The 26298-nt window shown below is 49.4% G+C and overlaps 1 protein-coding gene and 1 long non-coding RNA gene across 2 annotated transcripts; one reads left to right on the forward strand and one right to left on the reverse strand.

Moving 5' to 3' along the window:
* Positions 1–4190: 4190 nt before the first annotated feature.
* On the forward strand, positions 4191–16506 carry CIMIP4 (ciliary microtubule inner protein 4). The gene is made up of 5 exons (XM_003932903.4): positions 4191–4291; positions 7229–7695; positions 9853–9997; positions 16054–16164; positions 16355–16506. The coding sequence occupies exons 1-5, from the start codon at positions 4207–4209 to the stop codon at positions 16450–16452; spliced, it is 906 nt and encodes a 301-aa protein (XP_003932952.2). The 5' UTR covers positions 4191–4206; the 3' UTR covers positions 16453–16506.
* LOC141582566 (uncharacterized) lies at positions 4243–24915 on the reverse strand. Its single transcript, XR_012515440.1, has 4 exons — positions 24483–24915; positions 16300–16401; positions 8329–8427; positions 4243–4430 (listed from the first exon to the last, which is right to left on the reverse strand). It is a non-coding gene; the product is annotated as an uncharacterized LOC141582566 (long non-coding RNA).
* Positions 24916–26298: the final 1383 nt, after the last annotated feature.

Here is a 26298-nt window from a genome sequence, read left to right on the forward strand (position 1 = left end):
AGTGTGGCTCACGTATTTCCTGCCATTATGAAAGAGATTGGAGAGGTGAGGTAGAGACTTAGGAAGGGCCAGGGCTCTTCCAGGATGTGGGGTTTCATCTTCCTTTTCCCCATTCAGAGTTGCCTGTGAGTGAAGACTCTGCCACATCCCATTCATCCCTGCCCAGACTGGAGCTACCTTCCTGCCCTCTTTGACCAAAGTCTCTTGGGATCTCTCTCTCTGGGTCAGAAACTGGAAGTGAGTCCACACTTCTGCTGCAGCCAGTACACACTGCTCTGGACTGGCAGTGCACTGGTACATACAGAGCTGCTGTGGGCACATCAGGTGGGTGGCTGGGGATCGGGGGTGGGGTAGGAGGAGAAAGCCAACCTGAAGGAGCAAACTGGAACTTCATCTGCCTTGAAGATGTGCAACTTAACGTTAGCCCCACCTGGTGAAGTCCTGTGTTGTTTCTGAGCCTCATTTTCTCCATCTGTGAGAGGATAAGTTAGCAGTTTCTCGGAACACCTTACTGGGTATTTGTGAAGACGGACTAGACGTGAGGACGCTTGACCTAGGACTTGCGTTAGTTATCTCTTGCTGCACCACAAATCATCCCCAAACTTAGCGGGCTTAAGAGAGCATTTACTACGGCACGGTTTCTGTGAGTTGGGAATACTGGTGCAGTGTTGGTGATATTTCCAACTCAAGGTCTCTCACAGGCTGCTATCAAGGTGTTGCTTGGGTCTCTAGTCTCATCTCAAAGCTCGATCAGAGAAGGAGCCCACTCACATGACAGGATCTAGTTCCTCTGGAGCTGTTGGCAAGAGGCCGCTTTGAGTTCCCTTGCCCTGTGGACCTCTCCATAGGGCAGCTCCTAACAGGGAAACTGGCTTCCATCAGAGCAGATGAGGTGAGCCAGAGACAGTGAGTGAACAAGACAGAAGTCATAGTCTCTTACAAGTTCATCATGGATGTGACATCCCTCATTTCTGCCACATCCCATTCATCCCTGGGTCCAGTCCACACTAAAGGGGATTATACCAAGAAACAGGGATCGTTAGGAACCATGTCAAATGCCCACCACTTTCTGCCCTCTGGCCCCCAATAATGTACATCACTTCCACATGCAAAATATAGTCATCCCCTCTTAAGAGCTTTAAAATACTAATTCTATTAAAGCATCAGTTTAAAAGCTAGAATCTGGTCATATAAATCAGCTCCAGGTGTGGCTGAGGCTCCTCTAGTGTTTTTCCGTAAGTACAGCTTCTCAGATTCAATTCTTCTCCATCAGAGATCTGTGAAACTAAGCTATCTGTCCCGAACGCACCTAACAAACAATGGTGTGCTAGGCATAGGATAAGAGCTAGTGGCATTCCTATTCACACTTGAGGAAAATGGAGACACGGAGTCAATGGTCCATAGCAATTTTGAAATCCAGCCACGCAAACGCTGGACATCCCTTGATTAGGTTTCAAAGCCTGGGAGTAACTCTCCATGGCTCCCAGCCCCTGGACTCTTGCTTCCATTCTCTGACTTTTTTATTTTTATATTTTGTTGAATGATATCTTTTCATTTTATACTGTCTCTATCCCTTTTATCCCAAGCTGCCAGCATGTTGCTGATGTTGTATTCTCAACAGTAAAACTTACAGGCGTTCACTCTACGGAACAAAAGCCACACCCCTTTTTAACGGGGGCTCCGGTTGAGGAGCCTTAAGCTTCCTGGAGCCCCTATGGTTCTGTGAAGAGGATATATCAGGCATATCTTTAATCTCTTTGAAGTGCCCTTTGTGTGACCGAGTAATACCCTGATCCTTTGTTCTTTCTGAAGTTTTAACAACAGGTCGTACAGTCACACTCTTGGCCGTACTTTCCAGACAGTCCTCTGAAGCCGTCTCTTAATTTTAGCATCTTTTGGCATCTGGAGAGGGTGAGACTTCAGATCCATTAAGTACTGGCATCTTTAACACGTCCTTCTTCAATTCATCTCCTTCCTCTCACATTTCATTACAAGCAGCAAGAAGAAACTTAGAGGCAACTACAATCTTTGGTTTGGTACTCTTTAGCTAAATCACTCAGTTCATTAGTCACATAATTGCAGATGACAGTGTCGCTGTTTCTGCCGCGACAGAGCAAGGGCCTTTCTTCTGCTATTTCTAGTAATATATTCCTCACAGGCGGCATCTTCCAACTCCAGATTTCTGTTAGAAAACAAACAAACAAACTGCTGAAGGAGATTTAGGCTTTTGCCATCATGCTTCTCAAAATTCTTTTAGGCTCTACCCACTGCTTGGTTCCAAATTCAGTCCCAAATGTTTAAGTATTTGTTACAGTAACAACCCATTCTTGGTGCCAGAATATGTATTAGCTATGTATCGCTGCAAAACAAATGATCATAAAGCTCAGAAGCTTGAAACTATGTGTTTAAAACAGTACAGATGTATGATCTCAGAGTTTATAGGGGTCAGGATCCTGACTTGGCTGGGTCCTCTGGTCCAGGGTATCCCACAGGCTGTCACAAAATTGTTATCCAGGCTGTGTTCTCATGTCAAGGCTCAACTGGGGAAGGATCTACTTTCGAGCTCATTTAGGTGTCCTGTTCATTCCGTTCTTCAAGGGCTGTGGGACTCAGGGCTTCTATTCCTTATGAGCCTTTTGCCACCTTCAGTGTCCTGCCGCATGGTGCTGGTCCACAGGGCAGCTGAAAACATGGCATTTGCTGTCATCAGAATGAGCAAACCAAGGAGAGCCAGGGAATGACATCTCACCAGTTTTGTCAAGTCCTTTTGATCAGAAGCAAGTCACTAGGCCCAGCCTACGCTCGAGGGGGATGGGATCATACCATATGTGAATATCAGAGGGTAGGAATATTGGAAGTCATAGCAGAAGTTTCACAATCATCAGACAACGATGAATTGTCAAAATTAACAGAGTGTTTTCCTTGGCAGTGTTTTCATGTTTTAATTTTTCCCAGAACTTGGTGCGATCTTTTCTTTTTAATTTCCCTGGCAGTTTCTTGAGAAGAAAATTGACCTGGTGTCCACCTGTTTTTGAGCTTACCAGAAGAACAACTGACAGGGTGATCTTTAGCCACTCTCCCTCTCTGGGCCTCAGTCCTTGAAGACTCCTTCCAGATCTGACTTGCTGTGTCTCTCCCTCCTTTATTACAAAGACACTTACCTTGTACAACCAAATTTTATTTTATTTATACTACAAAACTCAAAAAACCTGGCAGGGGAGCCCATGGGGATTAAGGAAGACAATATAAATTATACAAAAGAGGCCAGGTACAGTGGCTCACACCTGTAATCCCAGCACTTTGGGAGGCTGAGGTGGGTGGGTCACTTGAGGCCAGGAGTTAGAGATCAACCTGACCAATATGGTAAAACCCTGTCTCTATCAAAAAAAAAAAAAATTAGCCAAACATGGTGGCACACACTTGTAATCCCAGCTACTCGAGAAGCTGAAGTGGGAGAATCACTTGAACTTGGGAGGTGGAGTTTGCAGTGAGCCGAGATCGTGCCGCTGCACTCCACTGTCACCCACAGCCTGGGTGACAAGAGTGAGACCCTGTATCAAAAAGAAAAGAAAAAAAAAAAGAGAAAAGAAAAGGAAAGAAAAGAAAAAGATCACATAAGACGATGGAACACAAACACGAAAGCCAGAGAGGCTTATGAAGCTACCCCTCTAAGATCACCCAAAGGCCTCAGAGAGAAGGCTGAGTTCACACCAGAGCAAAGTGTGGGTTCCTGCTCTTGGCTTTCCTTAACGGTGGCTAAGCTGCTTCCCTTCCCTGACTACGAATGACTGGTCAGCAAATGGATACAACGCTATTTGCAGGAAGACACATGGTTGCCAGGCTGGGGGCAGGTACAGTGGGCTTCACAGCCAGGGGCGGGTGGAGGAGGAGGAGATGGAAGGATAAGATTACGAAGGAGTTAAAGGAGCCCAGGGTCCCAAGGCTGCTTGAAAGGTCCTTGAGGACGGGTGGGATGGGGTGGGGGTGGATGGCTTTTCCGAGAGGGCAAGAGCCTGCAGAGATCCAGGAGGCAGCCCTTGCCAAGGGTGATGACTGGTTAGGGCAGAGGCTTCATGGGTCTGGGCAGTGCCAGAGAGCACCAGGAGCAGCTAAGAATCTCTGGTCGGCGCGGGCAGACAGCCACAGGCCTTCCTGTTCAGCTGCCAGCTCATCCTCATTCACAGAGACTCTGTGTCATCTGAGATCATGAAACATGGTGCTTTGTTTACAGGACTGAGCTTGGAATCACCTGTCCCACAGCAAGAGGCTATGGAGCTGGGCCATCGGCCAGGTAGGACGGGTGGGCCAGAGATGTGCACATTCAGGTTTCTGGAGGGACTCCCTGGGGCGGCAGGGAGCAGGCCCTTCCTCCTCCCCCTCCTGCGTTGGCTTCCAGACCCGCTGTCGGCCTTGGCTTCCTAGGGGGCATTCTGTAGGAAGACAGAAGGAAAAAGGAGGGAATGGAATTACTGAGCCCCCCCATCCTGCCACGTGTAGGGATTATCACCCCAATACGGTCCCCATCCTGAGGGAGTGACTCCTTCTCTGAGTCCTGTGTGCACCAGAAGAACAGGGCTGTGGGGGAGCATGGGGAGGGGCCCGATCTCAGTGGGAGGGAGGTTCATACGGGGTCACATGTGAGCCAAGGCCAGGGGTGGTATAGCTCAGGAGGGGAGGAGAATGCTCCGGGCAGGGGGAACAGCTCAGGCAAAAGCCTGGAAGGGAGAGAGGCCTGGCACTTTTGTGGAGCCCCAAGAACAAGAGGAAGGATTGCAATGCAGGAGTGAATGGGTTCAGGCCTGCTCTGAGAAGGGTCCCCAGCGGTGAAGGGTGAAGCATGGCTGGGGCTGGCAGGTGAGATGGGGAGAAAGAGCGTCCAGTGAGTTGGGACAGCACTCCTGCTGAAAGCTTCCTGCAATGACCTGAATGCCCAGGGGCCTTGTTAAACACTCAGATTCAGGGCCTTTCTGATGCAGCAGCTCTGACAGGGGCCCAGGAAGCTGTATTTTTAACGAGTGCCCAACAGAATTCTGATACATGGCCACATTTCCATAACTCTGCTGACTGATCATTTCATCTTCATAGTAGCAAATGAAGTAGGGTGTACTCTGCCCGTTTCACAGCCGAATGAATGGAGCAGAGGAAAGGGGCAGTTGCAATGAGATTCTTGAAATGCCAGATGCAGGTCTTCATTCATTCTTGCATGCATTCATTCATTCGCTGATATTCAACCCTGAGAGGATGGGGTTGGCCTGCTCAGCTCACTGTTGGGTCCGCATCGCCTAGCACAGCACCTGACATGTAGCCGGTTCTTGCCCAGTTGATGAGTTGGTGAATATACTGGCTCTCTGGGCCAGGAATACAAGACACATTTGGGCCATAAACGTGCCCAAAACCCCAAAGGGCAGGCTGAGGGTGAGCAGGTAATGGCAACAGCACGTGCTGATAGAGGAGACAGCGTAGCACTGGCTGTCCTGAGCCTGAATCCAGGAGGGTCCTGTCCCTGCACTGAGCCTCAGTCTCCCCAGGAGCAGGGTGAGAGGAGCTGAGGTTGATCAGGTGGGTGGTCTTCCCACTCTCTGCTTCCGCTCTTTTGAGGAAGGCCGCCATGCCCGGCCTGACAGTCCAGCTGTCCCCAGAGGTGCCTCTCTGCTTGGCTGCCTGCTGGTTGGGGCAGAGCCCAGCATAGGAAGGAAGACAGTCTGGTCTCGGGGAAACAGGATTTCCCTCTGCAGGTTTGTTGCTGGCAAAGAGCCATGGGCAAAGGCACAGCAAGGAAGGAAAGCGAGGGGAAAGTGGGCAGGGAAGCAGAGAAACCTCAGCTCTCTGTCTCCCACTGCCCTGGGGAAGGGTCTACAGTCCCCTGCGGAGTAGGCGAGAGGGGCCCTCCCCGAGCTCCATCACTTGAGCAGGAACCCCTGGGAGTGAGATAAAAACCCCAGTGGCTGGCAAAGCCTGAAGCTCACAGCAACCTTCTCTGAGAAACTAAACTGGACCGACCTGCGTGTCCCCCAGTGGGGTGGTGGTGGGGTCCTACAGGGCTTGGAAGGGAAGTTAGGGCTGTCTCCCTGTCTTGAGTAGATCCCCAAGGCAGGGCGGTACATTGAACAGCGTTACAAAGTAACACATGACGCTGGTCTCATTCACATACGGAGTGAAACAAAAAACTATGGCTGTTTTCTTTGAGACAAAGTTTCACTCTTGTTGCCCAGGCTCCAGTGTAATGGCCTGATCTCAGCTCCCCACAACCTCCGCCCCCCAGGTTCAAGCGATTCTCCTGCCTCAGCCTCCCGAGTAGCTGGGATTACAGGCACGCGCCACCCTGCCCGGCTAATTTTGGTATTTTTAGTAGAGATGGGGTTTCTCCATGTTGGTCAGGCTGGTCTCGAACTCTTGACCTCAGGTGATCTGCCCACCTCAGCCTCCCAAAGTGCTGGGATTACAGGCATAAGTCACTGCACCTGACAAAGCGATGTATCTTTTAAGAGGACCGGAGGACCCGTCTGAAGGTTTTGGAGGGAAGATCACCAAACACATTGACACCTGTCATCTGGGGTAGAGGGTGGGGCCGGGCGAGACACCAAGGCTGAGAACGAGAGACCCAGAGGAGCGGAGGCCATGGGGAAGGATGTGGGAGACAGGGAGGAGGTGGGGAGGAGAGAGCCTGGGAGGTGGCTGGGGTGGCACCACATCTCAGCCCTGGAGAAGGGAGGAGGTGGGTACTGGGGAGCAGCCCTGCATCGGAAGCAAGGTCTGGGGGTTTCCATCTAACTCTAGTACTTCCCAGGCATGTGGCTTGGCCCCAGGAACACCTCTGTCAGTGCCACCGCTGCCTGATTCTCACCAAGGGGAGGAAGGGGGAAGTTTCAAGATGGAAAAGTGGGGAAGGAAACAGTCCCTTGCTTTCGGTCACACAGCTCGGCCCGAAGGCCGGCCGGCTTGGGCTCCAGCCCTTGTCGCCCCAGGCAACGTGGATGAACCCTGCCAGCAGGAGGCATGGCAGGCCGACCTCTCTTCTCCCTCGGGTCTCCTAATATCCCACCCATGCCTCTGGTTTCTGGGCTTTCTCTCCGTCCCTCTCTCCTTCTCTGGCTCTGGAGTTCTGGGGCTCTGCGTCTGTCCGTTCCCCCTCCTCACCCCCATCTCTGCCCCTCTCCCCACCCTCTACTTCCTGCACTTGTCTGTTTTTCTCTCTCCCTTCCCCTCTGTTTCTCTTTATCCTGTTCAGGTACAACCGGTTTGACCAGGGCCCATCTGAATGAGGCGAAGAGCCAGCAGGACGCGGACCCCTGGAAAATGGCCTGCAGTTCCTCGGACACCTCCAACTTCAAGTACCAGGGTCTGTCGTCCCCGCAGCCTCTGCCCCGGACAGCTAGCACTCAAGGCAGCTCCCTAGGGCAGTGCCACTTGGAGGAGATACCCCCTCCACCCCCAACTGCTGCCAGCAGGGATTCTCTGGGGATGGACCCACAGTCCAGGTCCCCGAAGAACGGGGGCTCTCGATCCTCCTCGAGAGAGAACAGGGCCACCTTGAGAGAGGGGTCTCAGCCATGCCAGTGGACAGATGAAGGTCCCAGCTCGGGAACCCAGGACCAGACGAGCACGCCCATGAGCCAGAAAGGCAGCATAATTCCCAACAACATTCGCCACAAGTTTGGGAGCAACGTGGTGGACCAGCTGGTCTCCGAGGAGCAGGTGTCCACGCGGGGGCCAGGAGGGTGACGCAGAGTCTTATAAGGAGGACACAAGACAGACTCGCTCTTGAGTGCAGAGTCCCTATGATAACACCACTAGAAAGCAGCATCTCCTGAGCACCTGCTGTGTGCAGGCCATGTTCACTGTTTAAACCAGGAGTCCCCAGACTACGGCCCGCGGGCCGCATGTGGCCCCCTGAGGCCATTTATCCACCCCCCGCCACACTTCAGGAAGGGGCACCTCTTTCACTGGTGGTCAGTGAGAGGAGCACAGTATGTGGCGGCCCTCCAACGGTCTGAGGGACAGTGAACTGGCCCCCTGTGTAAAAAGTTTGGGGACGCCTGGTTTGAACTCTTCACATATAACAAGCTGTTACATTTTCCCCAAAAACCCATAAGGAAGGTACTATTAATGTCCTCATTTTATGGATAAGGAGCTCGAGGCTTACAGGGGTGAAGTCAGTCAACCAAATGCACTCAATTGTGTGAGAAGAGGGTGCAAACTGGGTTGGCAGATTCTGAAACTCTGACCCTAAATGACTTTGCAGTTAAAAGCCTTTGGTGTGAGTGGGGTGTTTTCCAGCTGGACAAGTCTCCTGAGAAAGACAGCTCTTAGTGGATGGAGAGTACTTACTGGGAATCAGAAGACCTGAGTTGCAATCCTGGACCTGGTCCTAAATGCTGGGTGACTTTGGATATGTTACTGACCCTCTCTGGGCTTCAGGCTCCACACCTGTAAAGCAAGGACTAGATTAGGCTGACAAATACATGGTGTGCCCATCACCACGCTCCCAGCCTGCACTCATGGCAGAGATTGCTAGTCGATGCCCGCACTCTTTTCCACCCAATATAACATTCTAGGCAGTCACTACGAATCAACGGAAACTCGAGATCAAATCCATCTACCATTTCCGGTCAAAGGCTGTGTTCTTCCTGCCCTGGCATTCTGAGACATATTTTCAAAGCCACTATCTCAACCCTCATCACAACTGCCTCGTGTGGAAGGCCAGCCAGGAGTTAGTGCTTCTTTTTAACAGATGGTATAACCAAGGCCCAAGGAGGGGGCTATGATTTGCTTGGGTCACAAAGGGCTTCTCCCAGGCTCCCCTTCCACTCTGTCATCTTAGTGTGGTGACCCCACCACCACCAAGTCTGAGAGGTCACAATCTTAACTGCTCTGCCCCACTTGGAGGAACTTGTCCCCATTTGACGTTGAGTCTATCGTCACTACGTCTCACTGCCCTGCCCAGCCTTGGGAGGTATCATTTCTTTCTTCAGCCACCATCCTCCCGGGCTCGAATGAAGAAATCTGTGTTTCTCTGCCCATCTGTGACTTGTCACAAATGTCATTGAGCCAGCGAGTGTCAGGGCCGGAAGCCACTTCGAAGACCATCCAGTTCTACCCTGCATTCACGTTTTACAAGTAGGGAAACTGAGGCCTAGAGAGGAGAAGAGGCTTGCCAGAGTCAGCAGCTAGTATACTGCGGAACTGGAACTCAGACCCAGGTGTCCCGCCCCTGGGCCTGGGCTCAGCGCAGGGAACATCCCGTCCCCTGCCAAATCTGTCCTTGATGTGCGGATGATTCGTCCCAGATGGCAGTCGGCCCCTCATGCCCCAGACACCTCTGGTTTCTTCTTTCCTTGATGTCCATTTTTTTTTTTCCTGGGCATCAGTTTCCCTACTAGTATGAAGAGGGAATTGGCCTCACTGAAAGCTAAGCACCCACCGGGAGCTTCCCTGTGTGACGCCTCTGTTGTAGGAGGCGAGCCAGGGCTCTGTGGCCTGCCAGCCACGTGAACTAGGTCATCTCCTGAGGCCCACTTTCCTCCTTTATAAAACGGTGGGAATAGTGGGACCCTATAGAGACACCTCCCTCCACCAGACACACAATTCTGCACATAGTAGGTGCTCAATGCTTGGAAGAGGTTTTGTAACTGTTAACGTGATGCCTCCTGCCCACTGTGGCTGTGGTGAGGGGGATTGGGGCTGCAGCCTTTGAATACGCCAGCTCCCCAGCCCTGGGAATGGGTTGAGGGCTGCAGGCTAAAGGTGGGATGGAGGTGGGGAGGGAGGGTCAGGGAGGAGGAGCTGGAGGGAGATATGGGGCTTGACACTGGTTTCCTATCCCCTGTCTGTTGTCCCTGCCTCCCTGCTCAGGCTCAAAAGGCTATTAGTGAAGTCTTCCAGGGCCAGAAGAAGGCAAGCTCATGGCCCAGCAGGAAACAGAGTCCTGCGGAAATCTCCTCCATCTTCTCAGACTACTATGATCTCGGCTACAACATGCGGTCAAACTTGTTTCAAGGTCAAGTCAAGGGGCAAGGGTGGGGCCGTGATCACTCATGGCCTCTCAGCCATTGGGCAGGGAAGGCCTTTGGGATATCCACTCCTTATGGGGTCTACGACCCCTGGGCACACCTCCACAGACACTTAGTTCATGCCCACGTGTCCTCTATGTCAGCTTGCCTGTGCTGGGAGCACCCAGTCCCCTGCCGGGTCTGTCCTCGATGTGTGGATGATTCGTCCCAGTTGGCAGTCAGCCCCTCACACCCCCAGACACCTCTGGTTTCTTCCTTCTTTCCTCACTTTGTTCCTTTCTTTTTTTTTTTTTTGGAGTCTCACTCTGTTGCCCAGGCTGGAGTGCAGTAGCGCAATCTTGACTCACTGCAACCTCTGCCTTACAGGCTCGAGCAAGCGAACTTCCCACCTTAGCCTGCCCCCACAAGTAGCTGGGACCACAGATGTGTGCCACCACACCTGGCTATTTTTTTTCCTTTGTATTTTTGGTAGAGACAAAGTTTCACTATGTTGCCCAGGCTGGTCTCGAACTCCTGGGCTCAAGTGATCCACCCACCTCGTCCTCCCAAAGTGGTGGTATTATAGACATGAGCTACGGAGCCCTGCCTACCTCTGGTTCTTAATCTGCCAGCAGAAGGCCCAGAACCCAGCGGAAGGGCGAGAACTGCCGCCTCCCACCTCCAGCCCATCCCAGGCAACTTTGGTCGCAGTGACAATATCAAGTTTCTTTGGTTCAAAGCTCAGCTCAGCCACTCACTAGCTGGGTGTGACCTTAGGCAGAATGCTCAATCTCTCCAAACCTCCGCTGCCTTCTGGGTACAGTGGGGATGATAATGAGAGTGTGGCCCTTGCTGGGCCATTAGCAGGACTTTACGAAGTGCCACACGAAGGCGCTTGGCTGAGGCAAGTCATGAGCATTCAGTAGCTGTCTGGCCAACATTTTTGTTCTCCAGAGCCTGGAGGTGACACCCCCTGGGAAGAACAAAAGGGTGGGTTGGAGGCTCTGACATTTACAGAGGTTTCCATTGGGTCAGCGTAGTCCTGTTTGGTTGGGGAGGAGTAAGTGCTATGAGCCCCATTTCACAGGCAGAGTCCAGATGATTTGCCGTAGACCTCCTACTAGTTGGCATTGTGTCTGGAGCTCAAAGTCAGGTGTTCTTTCTGTCTCCAAAGCGTCACAGTCTTTCCTCGGCCACTAAGCCATCTCCCTAGCTATGGCCCTGTTCCCAGCATCTTCTGGATGGCTCGGATGCCCACCACAGCCAGCACGAGGCGCTTCTTCCTGCCCCCACATTCTGGTTTGACCTCATTGCGAAATGAGGCTCTTTCTGGTGAGATCCTTCCTCTCTCCTCACTCCATGCCCTCTCCAGTGCTCCCAGGGCCTGACAAACCTCCTTCACCTGGCTCAGATCCCTGTCACCCGAGGAACCAGACACCCACTAGAAGCCTTTCTGGATTTTCCTTTGAGCTTGGAGAAGGGATGGTGCTGGGGGTGGAAAGCGAGAATATAGTTCTGCTTTTCCTCTGTTCTGGGCCTTCCATTTCTCTCTTTAACAACTATCAGTCACCAAATAGCTATTCCATACAACTGTGCATGATAATGTCTACATAAATGCAAAAGAATACTATTTTAAAAATGTCTGTTTCCCATCCCCCCGCCTGGGAAGTAGAACTGAGCCAAGGCTGTGCTGGAGCGCACAGCAGCTTGGGACAGCTCACAAGAGGCAATTGTTGTTTCCCTGAACTGATTGGCATATAAATGCTATCTTAAAATTGGCCATGCTACGGACAAACCCTGTCTCTACTAAAAATACAAAATTAGCTGCCATGGTGGCGCATGCATGTAATCCTAACTACTCAGGAAGCTGAGGCAGGAGAATCGCTTGAACCCAGGAGGCAGAGGTTGCGGTGAGCCGAGATCATGCCACTGCACTCCAGCCTGGGTAACAAGAGCAAAACTCCATCTCAAAAACAAAAACAAACAAACAAATAAAACGCTTGGAAATTGGCAAATGCTATGAACCAGGGCTTCACCCGGAGGCACGGTGCCCATCCATCTGTCCCTCTCTGCCTCCACCCACCCGGGGTTAGCCTTTGCACTAGCAGTTTGAGGTTGGTGAGGCTGGCATGGCTGCAAGGAGTGAGGGAGAAGAAGTCAGAGGAAACAGGCTGGGTCCTGAAGCCTGCTGGAAACCAAGCCAGGGTTCTAAGCAGGAGAATGGCCCTGTCTGGCTCAGGTACAAGGCTCACTCGAGCTGCTATGGGGAGAATCGACATAGGGAGCTGGGGCAGAAATGGCTTGGAAGCCGGGTTAGTGTGCTGCCCCATTTTGGGAGGCACCATTGTGCAATATAGCAGCTCAGGGAGGTAATGGTGAAGGTGGTCTGAGGTAGCAGGATTTTGGATATTTGTATGGGGCAGAGAGAAGAGAATATGCTCATAAATAGACTTTGGGGTGAGAGACAGAAATGAAGGTTGATGTCAACGTTTTTGACCTGAGCAGCTGGAAGGATGGAATGGCTACGTACTGAGTTAGAAAAGGTGCCCGGGGAGCAGGCTGAGGGAATCCTATCCTCTGCTGAATCATCGAGATCATCTTGTATACCTTCTTCTAAAATATTTAGTTTTGCTTTTTCACATTTAAGTCTTTAATCCACCTGGAGCTGATTATTGTTTTTAGTATGAAGTAGGGATTCATTTTCAATTCTTTCATTATGTGGATTACTGATTGCCTCAGTACCTTTTACAGAATGGACTCATCTTTCCTCCGAGCACCCTGCAGTGGCGTCCTTGTTATCCATCAGGTCTGTGTGTGTGCACAGATCAGTTTCCAGGCTCTCTATTCTGTCCAGTGGTCTAACATTACACTTTTAATCACTAAGCTATTACAGGTAGCCTGATATCTGGCCAGGCAATCCTCCCACTACCACCCCTCCACCACCATCACCAGTTAACGTCTTGGGTGTCTAGCCCCTTTGCTCTTCCATACAAATGTTATTAATATATGGAAATTTCCATGAAAAACCCTGCTGGGATTTTGATTGGAAGTGCATTGAATCTACAGTTCAATATAAGGGCTGTTGCCAGCTTTATAATGAATTTTCTAATATATAAATAGGGTCTATAGCTCCATTAATTTAAGTATTCCTTCAATATCTCTCAAAAACATTTTGTGATTTTTCTTCTGTAAACATTATGCAGGTTTTTTGTTAGACTTATTTAGATGAATATCTTTATTTTTGCTGCTTATTGCAAATATCTTTTTCTGAATTACATTTTCTAATTTTGCTGCTGATACTGTATACACAGACGCAATTTTTATTTTTGTATATTAATCTCATATTCAGAAACTTAATGAAGCCTACCAATTAATTCCAATAATTATTTACAGATTATAACTGCTTCTGAATAGTAATAATGGCTACATTTATGCATAGCATTTAACATATGCCAGGTACTGCTCTAAGTACTTTATGTATATTTTATTCTCCACATGAATCCCATGTGGTAAATGCTACAGTTCCTATTTTGTTTTCAGATAGAAAAAAAACGAGACATGGAAAAATTAAATAACAATTAAGGCCACAGAGGTAGGAATGGTTAGAGTTGGGATTTAAACTCTGCCAGTCAGAGGCCAGAGTTTTTTTGTTTTTTGTTTTTTGTTTTTTTTTTTTTTTGAGACGGAGTTTCGCTCTTGTTACCCAAGCTGGAGTGCAATGGCGCGATCTCGGCTCACCGCAACCTCCGCCTCCTGGGTTCAGGCAATTCTCCTGCCTCAGCCTCCTGAGTAGCTGGGATTACAGGCACACGCCACCATGCCCAGCTGATTTTTTTGTATTTTTAGTAGAGACGGGGTTTCACCATGTCGACCAGGATGGTCTCGAACTCTCGACCTCGTCATCCACCCGCCTCGGCCTCCCAAAGTGCTGGGATTACAGGCTTGAGCCACCGCGCCCGGCCAAGGCCAAAGTTTAAATTCTTAACCACTAGGCTTTTCTGACCTGGCTGACCTGCCTGGGACAATGGTGTATATATAACGAGGAAAAACAGGCTCTCTTTTCTCCTTCTTGATTCTAACATTACACCCCTAAATATAATTGTATTAGTTCGTTTTCACATTGCTGGTAAAGATATGCCCGAGACTGGGTAATTTATAAAGAAAAAGAGTTATAATGGATTCACAGTTCCACGTGGTTGGGGAGGTCTCACATCATGGTGGAGGGTGAAGGGCACATCTTACATGGTGGCAGACCAGAGAGAATGAGAACCAAGTGAAAGGAATTTCCCCTTATAAAACCATCAGATCTCATGAAATTTATTCACTACCACGAGAATGGTATAGGGGAAACTGCCCTGTAATTCAATTATCTCCCACTGGGTCCCTCCCACAACACATGGGAAGTATGGGAGTTATAATTCAAGATGAGATTTGTGTGGGGACACAGCCAAACCATATCAATAATATTTATTATTTTTTATTTAAAAATTATTATTATTTTAGACAGGTTCTCACTCTGTTGCCCAGGCTGGGTGCAGTGGTGTGATCATAGTTCACTGCAAATACATTTTTAAAAAAATATTTTTTGAGACAGAGCCGTGCTCTGTTGCCCAGGCTGGAGTGCAATGGCACAATCTCGGCTCACTGCAACCTCTGCCTCCCAGGTTCAAGTGATTCTCCTGCCTCAGCCTCCCATGTAGCTGGGATGACAGGTGCCCACCACCATGCCTGGCTTTTAAAAATTTTTTAGTATACCTTATCATATATAAAAATTGTTTTATCTGTATATGGGTATCTTTATATGATCCATTAATGGTGGTTATTTTGGACTGGTAAGATTATCGGAAACCTTTTTTTTTTTTTTTTTTTTTTTTTTTTTTAATAGAGACGGCGTTTCACCATGTTGGCCAAGCTGGTCTCAAACTCCTGACCTCAAGTGATCTGCCTGCCTCAGCCTTCCAAAGTGCTGGGTTATAGGCGTGAGCCACCCCGCCCAGCCTATGATTCTTGAATCAAAGACTTCACATCTTTCAAGTGTGAAAAGATTTCACCCATTATGTTTCCAAATATTGCTTCTGCCCATTTTCTCTAGTGTTGCCTTTTAGAACCAGTGAGATGTATGTTGGCCATTTTAATTTAACTTGCACCTTAACGCCCCTTTCATCACATTCCTTTCTTTATATTGCATCCTAACTTTCATTTATTCCAGCATATCTTCCAGTTTGCCATTTTCTCTCAGCTGTATTTGATCTGCCATTTTACCTGTCCATTGAATTTATTTTTAAACTATTATGATGGCAATTTTCAAACTTATGGGAAAGAAAAGAACTTAGTTTATAAATAGATGTTGCACACACCACCCAGCCTCAACAGTGATTAATACACAGGCGATCTTATTTCATCTTTTCTCCCACCCGTCCACTCCTACCCAAGATTATTTAAAGCAAGCCCCAGGCATCTTATTATCCATGGAGTTTAATTTTTTCAATTATCATATGTTTCATTTCTGAAATTCTGTTTGCTTCTCTTACTAACCTATCTGCTGTTTCTGGATGGTTTCTTATTCCTTGCTTATATTTTTATTCTCTCTTATGGCTTCGAACGTTAAATATACTTATTTTGTATTCTGTACCTGATCATTCAAATCTTTGCTAATTTGGGAGAGTTCACCTCTGGCATTTCTGCTGACTCTTGATCATTGCAACGTATTTACTTGTGTGTGTTTGAATTTTGAACATAGAGACAAGTTTGCTTAAGTTACGGGTATTAGTTTCCACTTGCTAGATGCCCTGACGTATGTCCAGTAATTTTATCTTCCCAATCATGCAAGAAAATCTCATTTCTTTGTGTAGATGGAGACACCAAAGCTAAGAGAGGTTAAAAACTTCTCCGAGGTCATACTGCCCATAAATGATGGAGTTTGGCTTGACTTTAAAATCCTTCCCACTCCCCTTCCCTTCCACAATTTTACCATCTGTAGAGGAAACTGACACCCAATATAAACCATGGAGTATCTGATGGCCATTGACTTGGGCACTTGGGGTTTCTTCATGGTATTCCACAGGGGCTCCTGAGGAGACAAAGAGCCTCATGAAGGCTTCCTACACCCCAGAGGTCATTGAGAAGTCAGTGCGGGACTTAGAACACTGGCATGGCAGGAAGACGGATGACCTGGGTAAGTGGGGAGCTGTGGGCGATGGGAGGTGGGAACTGTCCTCCATGGGCAGGGTGTGGTGGCTCTGCGGTTCAGAGAGAAACCAGAGCAGGAGACAGAGCCAGGGGTGGACTTGGAAGGGGTATGAGTCATCACCTGAGAGACTGCTGGATGATCTGATCTGTGCTGGCTCCTTTCCTGCTCTCTGTAGGTCGGTGGCACCGGAAAAATGCCATGAACCTGAACTTGCAGAAAGCACTGGAAGAGAAATATGGAGAAAACAGCAAATCTAAGAGCTCAAAGTACTAGATTTGACACGGTAGAGGTGTCCACTACTCAAATAAAATGCTAAAAATAAGGAAAGGCTCAAGTCTGAGTCCTTCTGCTGAGCTTGCTGCCTTTCTTCACATTGGAGTGGGGACCGATTGCGGGGTTGGAGAGACCAGCTAGGGGAAGATAGAAGCCTTGCGCGTCCAAACGATCCCCCAGTCCTCCCTCCTGCACACACGTGCGCACACACACATACCTTCACCCATTATCCCAGGAAAGGACATGAGAACTGAGCGTGACTCTGTCTCAAGCTCAGGGTGCCTGGCTTCTCCCACATGCCCTATGTGAAAGGGATCCTCTAGTGGACACTGCTGGATCTTCCCTGCATGCTCTCCCTAAGAGATGCCACTTCTTTCCAGACATCCATTCCTCCCCCATGAGACACGGATTTCAGAGGAATTGGCCAGACACATCTCCTCCGATCTAGTGGTGGGTCTGATTGCTCTCATGGGAATACTTAGCCCCCACCCCAACCCCACCTCTCACACGTGATTGGTTCTTTCATGGGCATGGGACTCAATTTGGGCCAATAAGATGTAAGGAAAGGTGTGGGCGTGTGCAGCCTTCTGGGAAATTCTTTTCTCTGCTGGGAATGCAGGGAGAGCATCCATCTCTCCTGATGTAATGAATGAGGAACCATGCAGCCCAGACTGCTCCTGGCAGACATCTACGACCAGAGGAACTGCAGACCGTGCAGCATATCCTAGATCCTCCATGGCTTCGCTGAGCTGCTCCATCAACTTGGCTAGAAGCCGCTGGTCTCTGGACTTCCTATAATGTGATCCTGAGTATCTCCTCATTGTTTAAGCAGCCAAAAGCATCCTCAGCCCCTAAGAACCCTGGGAACTGGAGCCCCAGGGAAGAGTCCCAAGATAATGGGTTCTAGGCCAGACAGTTCTGTTTTCCAGCTGATCTGAAGCTTTTCACCTGGTGAGCCTCTAAGCCCAGCACCCTCCATCCCAATATCACTGACTTGCACCCTCAGAATGTGCTCTGCCTACGGGTTGCTATTTGCTGTGTACCAAGTACCAAGACTTGTGGGCTTAAAACGACATGATCCATAATATGCTCATGACTGAGCAATTCAGTTAGGGCTCAGGAGGTACGGTTCATTTCTGTTCTGTAGAGCACCTGCTGTGAAGACACCCGCTCCTCTCCCATGCCTAGTGCCTCAGCTGGGATGAGTACCACAGTGAAGAGCTGGCTGATCATCAGCCGAAATTTCTTGTGGGACCTCTCTTCATGGCTCACTTGAGCGTCTTCTGGAATGGGAACTGGGTTACAAGAAGGAGCCTTCTGAGGGGACAAGATTAAATGTGCAATGGTTTATCAAGCCTTGCAGTGGCTTGTCAATGTCTCTGTGGCCAAAGGGACATATGGCCAAGCCCAGACTTTGTGAGAGGGGACTACGTAACAGTATTACTATATGCAGGAATGGCTCATTGGAGACCTCAAAATAATAGTTTATCCCAGTGGCCATCTTGCTTTTGAAAGATCAAAAGCAAAAGGAAGAATCAAAATCACCACCAGGAGAAAAGGAGACAGGTTCTGACCTCTCCCCAACTACCCCTCCTCCCATAAAAGGGAATGACTTTTTACTTTTCTTTTCTTTTTCTTTGTTTTTGAGATGGAGTCTGGCTCTGTTGCCCAGGCTAGAGTGCAATGGCCCCGTCTTGGCTCACAGTAATCTCCACCTCCTGGGTTCAAACTATTCTTTTGCCTCAGCCTCCCAAGTAGCTGGGATTACAGGCATACACCACCATGCCCAGCTAAGTTTTGTATTTTTAGTAGAAATGAGGTTTCACCATGTTGGCCAGGCTGGTCTTGAACTCCTGACCTCAAGTGATCCACCTGCCTTGGCCTCCCAAAGTGCTGGGATTACAGGCGTGAGCCACTATGGCTGGCCAGGAATGACTTTTTAAAGATAGGCTTGGATCAGAATGCAATACAGGGAAGTGAATCTGACTTGATTTACTATTTATCAAGCACCTAATTGTGTGCAAAGTGCAGAGTGGAGTTCAACTTCTTTATCGGGTACCTAATTTCTGCAAGACACTGTTCTTGGCACTGGAAACACTAGACTTTGTCTTCATTAACTGCTATGTGCCCATCACATGTGGCACCTGAAAATAAGTCACCCGAAGTCTGGTGACTAAAGCAGACTCTGTGCTGTTCTGACATAGAAATGAAAACGTGGCAAACGCCTATGATTATGTACCGTATGGCTTCTATATGCAACTGTATTTCATCCTTATACCAGTCCTCAAAGCTGTTAGCATCCTCTTTATGAAGGTGAGGAAACTGAGGCTTGGAGAGGCCGAGGAGATGGTACAAGACGATAGGCATAGGAAGCAGGGGTGCAAACCCAGGAAGTGCTATCCAAAGCCACTTCCGCTCTATCAGGCAATCATCCTGCAGCGTGTGTGGTTCAACAGTGCAGTGCCTAACAGGGCCGAGAGTTTGTAGCACTTGCTGACTAAGCACCACACTCAGCCCTGCTAGGCACAGCGGGAGCAGCAGTATGAGTTCAATACAGTCCAGTCCTCAGAGCTTTACAGTCGGCAGGAGAGTGATGTGGAAGAAGCTGGCTTAGAGACTCATCTCCCCATCATATGCCCCTGCCCAGCCCTGATCGATGAGCTGTACATGCAAAAATGAATAAGACGTGGTGCCTGTCCTCAAGGAGTTCAGAGTCTGGTGGGGAGACAGATGTATCAGTAAATGGACGCTCAGAAATCGTACACAGGCAGTGAGATGTTCATGTGGGCCCAGCAAAAGCACAAAGGAGAGCGTGGTTAGTTCTGCCTGGGATGGGATGGGGTGCCGGTCACACGGTAGGCTTCCTAGAGGACGTGGTTATAAAGATGAATCATGGAACATTAGTAAGGATATTCAGGTGGACTGGAAGAGGCACAGCATTCCAGACAGAAGACATGGTACGCACGAAGCTACAGCATGATGTATTTGGCAAGCCGCAGGGAGCTCGTTAAGCTTGGAAGGTAGGGCTCCAAGCTCAGGAGGTAGGAAATGCCAATGGAGTCTATGCCTGGATGGGGCTGTCTTCTGTAGGGGCCTTAAATTTGAGACCCAGACCTTCCTTCTAGGACTTTACAGTCTGTCTGGAACACAAAGAGTTAATGACTAAAGAAGCCACACAGAGAGTTGAAAAGATGCTAATCATCCCCAATAATCAGAGATGCAAATGAAAACAACCCATCAGGTTGGCAAAAATCAAAACGCAAGTGTGGATGAGAATGAGGGAAATGGAAATTTTCGTATGCTTGATGAATTATGAGCCAAGAATGGTGGGCGAGTATTTAGCAAAATTGAAATTGTATCCTACAACCTGCAATTTCCATTTCTACATAGCCTAGAGAAACCCTCGAACATGCACACAGGGAGCCCAGGCAAAGATCTCCGTTGCCGTGTAGTTTAAAACAGTAAAACAGCCTCCATGACGTTTAGCCGGACAGTGGACAAATGGGATGATTCATGGCAGTGGAAAGAAACGAACCACATCTGCATGTGTCTTCATGGAAAGATCTCACAATACATCATGGCGGGCGAGAATGATAATCTCCAGAAGGAGCCCCCACAGCAGGAAATGTACTGTTGATGTAGCCTTCAAAAGGCACCCACAAAGCCTCTCTATGGCTCATGGGTATGAGTATGGAAGGTGGATGGGAAGGTTGCCACAGAAACCCAACTTCACATTACATTTAATTTAGTACTTTTCAGAGGCAGCTTTACAAGAGAGAGCTGCCAAAATGCTTTCTGATGAGACAACTCAGATACTAGCAAGCGTGTCTGAGAAACACAGTGTTGGTGAACTATCTAAAGTTAAGTGAGCAATTGCAATGTTGACATATGGGAACAAATGTCTCATGTTTTACGACTTTGTCTCAGTTAAAGATTCATCCTCAGAAAGAGGAACCCTTTTTAATTAAACATTGAATATTCTGGAGAGATAAAAGCTGTAATCTTGGCAAAGTAAATAAAATATGTGTAGTTTTTTTAACTTAAAGGTCTTTTATTTCACTGGCATGGTTCCTGAGGCCCTAGATAGTGGAATTCACAATGATTCTTAAATTTCAAGGAGGTACAGGGACCAGGTAGTAAGAAAGCATGAAGTCACATGAAGAAAAAAATTGCTCACCCTTTAATTCAGGCAGGGCCTCATTTGCACATTGTGACTCAAAAGTGTCTTCATAACTTCTGTAATATCCATGTACCACTCAAGGGAGCACCAATAAAATCAATTTAGGATGCTTTAACCGAGGGATACAGTAGATGAGCCTGCCATGGCTACAATCCCAGTCCAGCTTGCTCCCTGGTGGCAGTGTGTCCAAATTGCAGGCCCAGAGCTTTGGAATCATAAGCCCACAATGTACATGCTGAGGAGGGACGGAGAGACCATTTAGTGACATCTTTCTAATCCTGCTTTCCTACTCCCACTCCAGTTCCATTTTATGGATGAGGAAACTGAGGCCGAATTGAACACATTTATGTTTGAATGGCAAGTGAGCAGTTTACATTGCCTGCTTTGCAAATTCAAACTGTCAATGATGTCACAGAGTGGCAGGCTGATCTTTTTTCCCATTTTCCTTCCCAGAATCATAAACTCTGTGATAAACAGGAACTAGAAGGAGCCACAGCAGAGGAAAATTCAAATGCAAGTTTGCTGTAGAGGGGCAACAAGAGACTCTAGCTCACATTCTTGGGGAGTACCTCACTTGTCAGAGCCAATTCTCATTTCTAGAGTACTAACAGAGCGACAATTCTACCTTTTTCAGGGGCTATTCCGAGGATTACCTAATAAAATGCATGCCATGTATCTGACACAGAGCCAGTTATAGACGTGCAATAAACACTTAGGCCTTTCCTTCCTCCAGGCCCAATTTTCTAAATAGAACTCTGTGGCATGTTAACAGATGTTATACAAAATATTATCCCATTGTCAAATGAATCAGGTTATGCTGGTTTGCATACCACCACACAGGTCGCTTTTGGGCAAGACTTCTTAGAACCTTGATCACGCTAACATTTATTGCATCACTCCAAATTATTATACATAGTTTTCACTGTTTCTCACTTCGTCTGGCACAGACAGAAAAAGCTATGCACATCAGTGACAATGTCTGTGATTAGAACAATGATTTTATTAAAAGTGTAGGTGCAGAAGCCTGGGAGGTCAGCCCAGGAAGAGTCGCCCTGTTTTCGGGGTAGTTAAATGGACTGATGTGTTTATTCAGATGCCCATTACTGATGATCATGGAGAAATGTACCTGCCAAAGGCCTGGCCACTTTCTTCCTCTGGTCCACACTGCAGGCATCCCACTTGGGAAGCAGATAATCAGAGATGGGAATAAGCCTACTCTCAGGACCAGGGGTTGAGTTTCTTTCATGGCTGGCACTATATGAATCGGTTTGCATGAGGGCATCTCAGCCTCCCCATGACGCTGGCTTCCCTGGCTTACGACAAGCAAGAGGGGTTAGATGACCTGTCCAGGGTAGTGGCAGGGGCCAGGCCTGAGACCCTCCTATCCAAATCTCTTTCCAGTGGGCCAGTATTTTTTTTTTTTTTTTTTTTTTTTGAAACCGAGCCTCACTCTGTCGCACAGACTGGAGTGCAGTGGCGCAATTTCGGTTCACTGCAACCTCTGCCTCTTGTGTTCAAGTGATTCTCCTGCCTCAGCCTCCTGAGTAGCTGGGATTACAGGTACATGCCACCATGCCTGGCTAGTTTTTGTATTTTTAGGAGAGACGGGGTTTCACCACGTTGCCCAGGCTGGTCTTGAACTCCTGAGCTCAGGCAATCCTCCTACCCCACCATGCCAAAGTGCTGGGATTACAGGTGTGGACTACCGTGCCCGGCCCCAGCAGGCCAGTATTTTACTGGGCACCTACTATATGCTGAGTGTTTGGCACCATGTAGTCCTTGGCTCAGAGGGGTGATAATATGGGACACAGGTGAGCTTAATACAAGACGGTGAAGGATCAGGAAAGAGAGGGTGTGGCCTGGGGACTGGAAGTCAACCGCCTGGGGCTTCCAGGGTGGGAATTTTTAAGCTGGAGGGCATTGCCCCAGGCCCCAGATGATTTGGGGTCAACGTTATTAGAGTCTTGGAGCAGGTCAGGGCCCCATGCAGACTTCCTAGGGTAAAACATTCCAGGTCTCTAGGGGGAAGGGAATTGGCCACTGTGGGCCTTTCGGAAGTCAGAAGTAAAGAGTTCAGCTGCTCACGTGCTCCCCAAATGGTTCCCACAGCACATCCCCTCTGGCTGTCCCGAAACAGGCAAGACCATCCTTTTGTGCAGTCAGCTCCGGGTGGGTACAGGTTTCTTCCAGTCATCTTAACCTGTGACCCCCTCCCACATGGATTTTCCCTAGATTTTGTTTTATATATTTATTTATTTAATTTTTTTAAAAGATTTTTTTCTCTTGAGACAATGTCTCACTTCATCACCCAGGCTGGAGTGCAGTGGTACTATCTCAGCTCACTGCAACCCTCCTGGGTTCAAGCAATTCTTGTGCCTCAGCCTCCTGAGCAGCTGGGACTACTGGTGTGCACCACCATGCCTGGCTAGCTTTTCTATCTTTAGTAGAGATGGGGTTTTACCATGTTGGCCAGGCTGGTCTCAAACTCCTGACCTCAAGTGATGCACCCACCCTGGCCTCCCAAAGTGCTGGGATTATAGGCGTGAGCCACTGCGCCCGGCCTTTATATAATATTTAGTTCGGTCTATTTACCTCACTCCCCAGCCTTCTTGCAATGTCCAACACAGAGAAGTTGATTTTAGGCCGGGCGCGGTGGCTCAAGCCTGTAATCCCAGCACTTTGGGAGGCCGAGGCGGGGGGAACACGAGGTCGAGAGATCGAGACCATCCTGGTCAACATGGTGAAACCCCGTCTCTACTAAAAATACTAAAAATTAGCTGGGCATGGTGGCTCGTGCCTGTAATCCCAGCTACTCAGGAGGCTGAGGCAGGAGAATTGCCTGAACCTAGGAGGCGGAGGTTGCGGTGAGCCGAGATCGCGCCATTGCACTCCAGCCTGGGTAACAAGAGCGAAACTCCATCTCAAAAAAAAAAAAGAGAAGTTGATTTTACCAAGGAGAGACTACGTTTTCTCAGACTTAAGGGACTTGAACCACAGTGTGACCCCATTTAGAATAATAACCAGCGCTGAGAAAGCAGTGTATACACATGAGCACGTTTAGTTACCACAGCACCCCTGTCCTCATTGCCTCATAGATCCAGAAATTGAAGCACAGAGAGGTCTAGTGACTTACCCAAGGTCATACAGCTAGTAAGTGTTGGAGCTGGGGTTTGGGTGCAGGTGGTTTAACTTGGAGGTCCTCACCTTTGACCTCACCTAGGTCACGTTGCTCAGGGGAAGTACAAACTATGGTAGGCAAGGATGAGGCTTCTAGAATACTACTTAGTAAAAAGTTCAGAGCAGGGGCTGGGCACAGTGGCTCCTGTCTGTAATCCCAGCACTTTGGGAGGTCAAGAGGGGTGGATCACTTGAGGTCAGGAGCTCAAGACCCGCCTGGTCAACATAGTGAAAACCAACTCTACAAAAAATACAAAAATTACCTGGGTGTGGTGGCAGGCGCCTGCAGTGGAACGGTCGTCTCTCTCCCAGGTGTTCTAGTCGCCTGTTGAAAAGGCGTCGGGGTCCCTGTGATTTCCCGTGCAAAGCGACTCACGGCGCCGGCTCACACAGCGGCGCTGAGATTCGTGGGGCTTTTTTTTGCCCGGGAATCTCCTGGCCTGGCTCCCTGTTTCAGTCCCCCTTTTTAATCAGATGAATGGGCCACTGTGCCTTCCCGGGGCTCCAATCGCCAGCTAAAAGGACACCCGGAACCGTGTATTTTGTAGGGAGAACCGCCCCTCCGGGGCACCGACCAAAACAACCGCGCTGGCCACCCGTGGGGCTCCTGCGCCTGGGAATCTCCTGGTCTGTGGGCAATAAAAACCCGTCTGGAAATGCGGCGTCCACTCACCCTCTGCGCTTTCCCTGGGAGCTGCGATCCTGAGCTGTTCCTAACCGGCCATCTTGGCTCTCCGGCCGGCAGGTGCCTGTAATCTCAGCTACTTGGGAGGCTGAGGCATGAGGATTGCTTGAACCCAGGTGCCACTGCGCTCCAGCCTGGGCGATAGAGTAAGACTCAGTCTCAAACAAACGAACAAACAAACAGTCCCGAGGAGGAAGTTTACATGGAAACATTCAAAAGGAAGAAGCTGGGGGGACAGCAGGCACTCAAGTGAACAGTGATGAGGGCTGGTCAGGGCCGGTGCCATCCCGCCGGCTGTGTCTGCAAGCTGGCAATGATCCCAGCTGGGGTTCTGTCCACCCGCAGAGACAGAGAGACAGAGGTCCTGTCCTTCCTGAGGATTCCATTTCAGAGGGACAACCTTCAGGCTGCTCCCGAGCTGTAGGAGAGGCACACACATCTCAAAGGGTGGACAGCCCCAGAGGGCTCATTCGGAGGGCGCTGCGCTTGATTTCATGCTCTAGTCTTACGGTGTTGGGATTCTTAATAATTTTTAAACAAGGGGCCCCCACATTTCCGTTTTGCACTGGGCCCTGCGTGTACCAATGCACACACAGATGTCCTCTATCTCGTTCTGTCTTGCCCTCTCCCCGTCTTGACTTCACACTGGAAGTTCCCACAAAGCTCCATCCTCAACCCCGAAGTCCAAGGGCTTAAAACGGAAAGAGAAAAACTGCAGCTGGGAGCGGCTGCTCCTGCAGGCCGGGATGAAGTCATGTCCGCCGCCGACCTCTTGGTGGCAGCACAAGCCGAGGCAAGCCGAGGCAGCGACGGGCAGGAAGGAGGCGGGGCCGGGAGGAGACGGGGGTCTGGCGTCACGGGTGGGCGGGGCCGGGAGGAGACGGGGGTCTGGCGTCACGGGTGGGCGGGGCCGGGAGGAGACGGGGTCTGGCGTCACGGGTGGGCGGGGCCGGGAGGAGACGGGGGTCTGGCGTCACGGGTGGGCGGGGCCGGGAGGAGACGGGGGTCTGGCGTCACGGGTGGGCGGGGCCGGGAGGAGATGGGGTCTGGCGTCACGGGTGGGCGGGGCCGGGAGGAGACGGGGCTCTGGCGTCACAGGTGCAACCCCGCTGCAGAGAGCACGGAGATTTCCAGAAGCACGAGATTCTTCGAGGGATTGCCTACTTAACCTGTTCTACCAATTCTGTTTTAACCGTTTTTTTAAAAAAAATTTTCCGGTTACAAATGCAACATTTTTTATTACAGAGAATACTACATAAAGGAAAGTAGAAATCATCCGTCACGCGACACTTTTTGGTGGTTTTTATTTAGTTATTTTAGAGTCAGGGTCTCACTCGGTGAGTCACCCGGGCCGAGTGCAATGGCGAGATCTTTTTTTTTTTTTTTTTTTTGAGACGGAGTTTCGCTCTTGTTGCCCAGGCTGGAGTGCAATGGCGCGATCTCGGCTCACCGCAACCTCCGCCTCCTGGGTTCAGGCAATTCTCCTGCCTCAGCCTCCTGAGTAGCTGGGATTACAGGCACACGCCACCATGCCCAGCTAATTTTTAGTATTTTTAGTAGAGACGGGGGTTTCACCATGTTGACCAGGATGGTCTCGATCTCTTGACCTCATGATCCACCCGCCTCGGCCTCCCAAAGTGCTGGGATTACAGGCTTGAGCCACCGCGCCCGGCTCGCAATGGCGAGATCTTAGCTCACTGCTACCTCGAACTCCTGGGCTCAAGCGAGCCCCCGGGGACTACAGGTGTGCGCCACAGGCGTGGTGTTTCCTCACCTTCTCACGGATGTTGCTGTCACTTGCTAG

Source organism: Saimiri boliviensis, chromosome 21 (assembly GCF_048565385.1).
Source record: "Saimiri boliviensis isolate mSaiBol1 chromosome 21, mSaiBol1.pri, whole genome shotgun sequence".
Taxonomy (NCBI): domain Eukaryota; kingdom Metazoa; phylum Chordata; class Mammalia; order Primates; family Cebidae; genus Saimiri; species Saimiri boliviensis.

What these genes read in the sequence shown, in the direction of transcription:
- CIMIP4 (XM_003932903.4), top strand. Translation starts at nt 4,207, where the DNA reads ATGAAACATGGTGCTTTGTTTACAGGACTGAGCTTGGAATCACCTGTC. An exon ending in GGAGCTGGGCCATCGGCCAG is followed by an intron (nt 4,292 to 7,228) that starts GTAGGACGGGTG and finishes TATCCTGTTCAG; the next exon opens with GTACAACCGGTTTGACCAGG. An exon ending in CAGGAAGACGGATGACCTGG is followed by an intron (nt 16,165 to 16,354) that starts GTAAGTGGGGAG and finishes TGCTCTCTGTAG; the next exon opens with GTCGGTGGCACCGGAAAAAT.